The sequence below is a fragment of the Carlito syrichta genome, unplaced genomic scaffold, assembly GCF_000164805.1.
Source record: "Carlito syrichta isolate Samal-C Ts95f unplaced genomic scaffold, Tarsius_syrichta-2.0.1 Scaffold316481, whole genome shotgun sequence".
Classification (NCBI taxonomy): Eukaryota; Metazoa; Chordata; class Mammalia; order Primates; family Tarsiidae; genus Carlito; species Carlito syrichta.
In genome coordinates, this window is record NW_007260577.1 from 52,000 (window position 1) to 58,498 (window position 6,499).

Genomic DNA, 6,499 nt, shown 5'->3' on the forward strand with positions numbered 1-6,499 from the left:
CCCACCGCGAGGGCGAGCCCCCGTCGCGCGCGGTCACCACCAGCTGGTAGGCCGACACGCTCTCGCGGTCCAGGGCGCCGTCCAGCACCAACGAGTAGTAATTCTTGAAGGTGGGCGCCAGCTTGAAGGGGACGTGGGGCGTCAGGGAGCAGGTGACCTGTCCGTTGGCGCCGGAGTCAAGGTCAGTTACGCTGATTAGGGCGATGACCGTCTCCACTGAAGCATCCTCTCGCACAGGGAGGGACAGGGAAGTCACGGTCACTTCAGGGGAGTTATCGTTGGCGTCTAAGATTTCTACCCAGATTGTACAGTGCCCTGCCATTGGGGGAATCCCCTTATCTGTGGCCTGAACTTCAATTTCATAAAATTTGTTTTCTTCATAATCTAAAGTTCCATTGACCCTCACTTCTCCATTATTTTCATCTAGTGTAAATAAGGGTCTTCCACTGGGCTTGATTGCTTTCAGGGAGTACGATACCTCCCCGTTGACCCCTTCGTCTTGATCTGTGGCGTTTAACTTTATCACAAGAGTTTCTTTAGCAGCGTTTTCCATCAAGCTCACCTTGTATTCCGTCTGCTCAAACTCAGGATCGTTATCGTTAACATCCAAGACTCTCATGAACAACCGAACAGTGCCCGTGAGCTCCGGTTTCCCCCCGTCCGTAGCTGTCAGTAGCAAGTTAAGTTCCGGAGTTTTCTCTCTATCCAGAGACTTCTTTAATATAAGTGACAGTCTTTTAGTCTGCTTACTGTTTGTTGATGATTCTAAAGAAAAATACTCATTTGGACTTAGTCTGTAGGTCAATAGAGCATTCTCCTCTATATCAGCGTCAGAAGCTCCCTCTAGCGGAAAACGCGAGTCCAATTGCTTAGATTCAGAAATCAGTAGCCTTTGTTCTCCGAGAGAGAACACTGGCGGGTTGTCGTTAATGTCCCTCACCTCCACCTCCACGTGGAAAACCTGCAGCGGCCGCTCCACGATCACCTCCAGGTGGATGCTGCACTCCAAGCTCCGCCCGCACAGCTCCTCGCGGTCGATCCGAGAATTCACAAACAAAATGCCGTTCTGCAGATTCACCTCCAGAAGGTCCCCGCGGCCCTTGGACGCCACCCGGAACAGGCGCGGCACCAGCTGGGCCAGCTCCAGCCCCAGGTCCTGCGCGATGCGGCCCACGAAGGTGCCGTGCTTGGCCTCCTCGGGGACCGAGTAGTGGAGCTGGCCGCTCCCTGCCTCCCAGAAGGCGAGGAGAAGAAGCGAGAGCAGTGGTCGCAGAGCGCCCGATCCCCTTCTCTGAAAACCGAACATCGCATACGAAATTGAATTCCAAAATAAGATTCTTTACACTTACAACACCAGCTACTTCAGTTTCCGGTTAAAAATCTTTCTGGATCTCTGAGAAGTTTCAAAGGATTCTTTAACGGTAGCATCCGGCATGATGGAGTCGCTTTGTATGGGGAGTGCCTGGCTGTTCAGACCAACCTATGAACGAACTCTTTCCACCTAGCAAAGAGCGACATCTTGCGCCTAAAATTGTGAGTACCGTGCACTACATGCGCCATTTAATTTCACGTGTTTTGGTTTTTTCCTTAAATAATATTTCCAGAATGCTTATTTATGGAACATTCTAAGTACTATTGAAACTGAATACCTGTGGAAATGGTATTTTATTTCTTAACTAACATCAAATTTAAATTCTTATTTCCATGTCTTAGAGTATAAAATTGTTCTTTTTGTTATCTAAAGGGAGATAGATTGTTTAGTTGTTTAGGTCGCCTTATGAATAAGCTTAAACATTTCCTGAAAGTGTTGTTCTTCATATAAAACTATTATTAAATTGAATTGTTTTACTTTTAGTCTTTCTTATTACTCTGTCCGCTAAGAAATTCCAAAAAACTTTGAAATTTTATAATTCACAGCGCTTTAGTCTTTATGTTCTGCATACTACGCTCTTGCCTATGCGGACTTGTCCTCTCATATCCATTTTTTATTCTTTACTGTTTAATCTTTTATTTTACATTTAATTTTTTTCCTGGTTACAGGTAACTTTTTATCCATTGCAGAACAATAAGAAAACAAATACTGTATTTTCAAATTTGGTAGTTTAAAGCATAGAATTCACATGGGAAAAGTCTATTGATCTAGATAAATGTTATAGTTGACATATATAATTTCTTTTTCTTTCTTTCTTTCTTTTTTTCTTTCTTTCTTTCTTCCTTCCTTTTTTCCCTGAATTGGAGTCTCACTCCGTCACCTAGGCTGGAGAGCAGTGGCATGCTCATGGTCACCCCAGCGATGACCTTCTGGGCTCAGGTGATCCCTTCCACCTCAGCCTTCCAAGTAGCTGGAACTACAGTCGAACACGTCTGGCTAATTTTTTTTTTCTTCTGTAGAAATGAGGTCTCACCAAGTTGCCAAAGCTGTTCTCAAACCCGTAGACTCAGACAATCCCCTCATGTCAGCCTCCCAAAGTGCTGGGATTGCAGGTTTGAGCCACTGTGCCTGGCCGACATATATAATTTCTTACATAAGTCACATTAGTATAATATGAAATATCAAAATGACACTTTATGTAATAGAATCAGTGATATGGCAGAAATATTATTTTTCAATTGTAAAACAAATTTTAACATTGATCAATGAAATGAGACTCATCAAGTTGATCTCAACAAGTCTCATCAAGTTGCCCAGGCTGGTCTCGAACCCTGGGCACAGGCAACCCTCTCGCCACCACCTTCCAAAGTACTAGGATTACAGGTGTGAGCCACCATGCCCAGCTTGAAGCAACAGATTTTCATCCACTTCATCATGGGAACTGGGTGTTAAGACATTACATCCAATGTGGAGTCTCCCAAGGTAGAGAAATGAACATGAGAATGTTTACCCAGGAGAGAAAATATCACATATTTGAATTAAAACCAGATATTAACATAGGTATTCCTTCTCAATGATACAGAATTTTGTGAATATATAAAGAAACACTGGATGAAGACCAAGTCACAAAGAATTTGATATAGTGTAAGACTCAATGAGCTATCTTTTACATTTTGGCTGTGGTATTTCAGATGTCACCATCTCAAGTAGCCCCTAGCAAAGCGATTGTGCTCTCTTTGAATTCACCTTCAGGGATGGATAAATTTCACTTCAATACAGATAACATTTATCTTGTAAAAATCAATTGAAGATTGAGGAATGTTGTCTCTGACCTTTACTAAATCAATCTAGCTAACCCTAAGTTCTACCTGTATGTCTTGCTAGTCATACATGTATTAGAGTGCATGGTGTAATGTCGTACTACTATTAATTCACTAATATTATATTACAGGTCTAGTGATATTATTTATTGAAAACACATAAATAAATTTTGAAGCCACTCTTAGAACCTCAGGAATTCTTTAAAATCAGCGGAATAGAAATACTCGATCCAACCACTGTATTAACAAAATTACAGGACTTATTCATTGATGCTGATACTGCTTTATCATGCCTTAGTCAAGTAAAAACAGTTATTTGGCTGCAAATCATTTTTTCAGTTGTCACAAGCCTCTCAGTCAACAATAAGATTAAGACTGAATCCTGAAACACCTACACACATCTAAAGAGTCCCATGGGAAATCTATGTCTTTAAAACAGTTACTGAAGTATGCACTACTGTAAACATTCCTTGAATCCTTTGGTCATGTTTGGAATACCTGAAACAATCATATTGACACTTATATTTGTCCAAAACACTCCTTCTTTACAGTGAAGAAAGAATGAGGTCATTTTGGTATATGGCATTTGTCTTCTTGGGTGTTCTGCAAGGATATTGGAAACCACACTCTTCTGATTTGTTTTATATGTTAAACACTTCTCTTTATTTATACCACTTTCAGACAATAGATCCATAGTTCTTATAGGAAACTCTCAATTATTTATCAATTGAATAATGAAAATACCTATCTCAGCATGACATTGATTAAAACAAATGATAATGATGATCACGAACTCACCTAAGAAAAAATCACTTAATATAAAATGTCTTAATGCCCATTTCAATTTGGTACCGTAAAAAATCAATGAACAAAGCTCTACGTTATAATGAATAAAAGAATAGATCAAAGTCTAAAAGATATGCATTTGAATATCATCTCCATCATGTATGATACTGGCATGATAGATAAATATTTCAGTTTCTCTTATTTCATCTTTAAAATTTGGGCAGTCATATGTACTTTACAAAGGATTACATAAAATAATGTGTCCAAGCCCTTCACACCAAGTCTAACAAACATAAATGGCTCAAACAATGATAGTTCATTATGGTTAGTGATTAATATTTCCTTCTATTCTATGGCTATGGATGAAGAGAATTCCAGCACCATAAACTAGGACATGGAGCATGGTTTTTCTTTTCTGAAGATTTTGCTAATGTTCATCTTTAAGAAAATTATCCTCCCAGAAACCATCTTTCTAGGTAGAAAATAGCCACAAATGCCATCTCAGTATTTCTATTAATTTTACCCTTCCTGTAACACAGTTCTCATCCCACATGTAAACGTACTATATGTATTTCTCCCTATAGTAGAATTAAAGGATATCGCATTTGTAATTACATCCAAAAGAACAAAGTAATCTTCCACATTATTTGATACATACCTTTACAGCTCTAAAGATCTCTTGGGGGGAAAAAACAATTTATATGAATATGGTATTGAGACCAAAAAATGGTTTGCAGCAAATGTATCCAGTATATCATTGTTAAATTCTAAGGTGTATACACCATCACAATTGTCAAGTGGAAGCACCTTTATAGATATTCCATGGTTGTGTGTGTACACGCACGTGTGTGTACATGCATATATATGTGTACATGCACGTATGTGTGTGTCAAAGTTTTACTCTGTTGCTGAGGTTGGAGCTCAACCTCAAACTCCTCAGCTCAGGCATCGCCTCCTGAGTAGCTGGGACTACAGGCCTGCACCACCATACCTGGCTAATTTTTAAAATATTTTTTGGAGAGATGAGATCTTGCTATGTTGCCCAGGCTTATCTTAAACTCTTGACCTCAAATGATCCTCTCCCCTCAGTCTCTCAAAGTGCTGAGTTTACAGGTGGGAGCCACCATACATGGCCTCCATGGGTTCTTATGCTTAAGTTATTTAAAATGTCATTTTGAAGACTATGCAGCTTGGTGAACATGGGCAATGATGTTGCACTTCACCGTATATGGGAAGACCCTCTTAAACTCAAAGCACAAAGAAGTGTGAATTTCTCTACCCTAAAATATTTTTATACAGTTTCATGACCAATACTAAGAATGGAAGAAAAATGAGTATGATCAATGCTCAAATTAAATCATCAAAAAGTAGAAGAGCTCAATAACTTAAACTGAAGGAGAGCAGAATTGACATACTGTTAGGAAATAAACAACAAAATGTTATCTATCTGAAACAGTAGTAGACTATGAAGAAAATGAGTGCGAACTTATAAGAGAATTAAAGACAAAAATTCAAAAGTAAAATTCACCTCAAAAGACAAGGCTAAACTACACACACCGCAACCACCATTTCAAAGAAGATGGCCCTCGATTATAAAGTAACAAAATTGCTTATGAAATAAAGGTGCCTTAAACCTGCCCATCCAAATTAATGACAGATAAACTTACAAAGTGTAGGAAGATAAAAATATAAACGTGTTTTAAACTCAAATAAATTATGAAATTAAATATAATTATAATTATGAAAACATAAGTGCAGTAAAAAGTGGAGGACACCAATTAAAATAAGAAGATGGATGGGAAGAATGAACTTGCTACAAAATTGAGAAGTAGATTTCAACCTTTCCCTAGCCCTACATTTCCCATCATGATCCTTCCCTCCTTCCTGGAAGACTTAACTTTCCTCCTTCATAGGAAATGTGTACTCAGCCTATTTCATTATTACTAATATTATTATAATACCGACGGAAAAATGTTTCTAAAGAATACTTATGATCACTGAAGTGAAAAGTGATAAGGATGGCTAGACTGCCAGTGTACTTTAAATAAGCAATCTCAGACAAAAGCAAAAACCAAAAACTGAGGTAATGAAATTACAGGAATAATTCAGTGAGCTACTATATGAGTGACATTAATAGGTATGAATTACATCCAAGGATTACGGTACTTACATTCTCGAAAATCTGTTGAACGCCACTGTCCCCAGATCCCGAACCAGGAGGAACACTAGGGCTAAAAGCCATGAGGTCGGTCTTGGGCGGGCCCTCCCCTGAGCACACCCTCTGCCGCCTCGGCCGCGAGGACGACCAGCTCCCCGCCGCGCTGGAGCACACCAGCGGGGGCTTGCCCGGCCCGCACGCGCCCTCGGGGGGCGGCGCCGAGCACCGCAGCGCCGTGTACAGCAGCAGCGTCAGCACCATCAGGCTGGACACCGCGCAGATGGCCACGATCAGGTACACGTTGACGTCCACCAGCGCGGACCCGGGGCCCGCGGAGCCCGCCAGCGCCCGCGACGCGGCCTG

The 6,499-nt window shown here is 40.6% G+C and overlaps 1 protein-coding gene across 1 annotated transcript in view; it reads right to left on the minus strand.

The window, feature by feature from the left end:
* Window positions 1-6,499, minus strand: part of LOC103277108 (protocadherin alpha-4-like) — an 11,677-nt gene that overhangs the window by 3,017 nt on the left and 2,161 nt on the right. Inside the window, 2 exon segments of the mRNA XM_008074538.2 lie at window positions 6-1,291; window positions 6,149-6,496. Coding sequence (XP_008072729.2) covers window positions 6-1,291; window positions 6,149-6,496 — 1,634 coding nt within the window.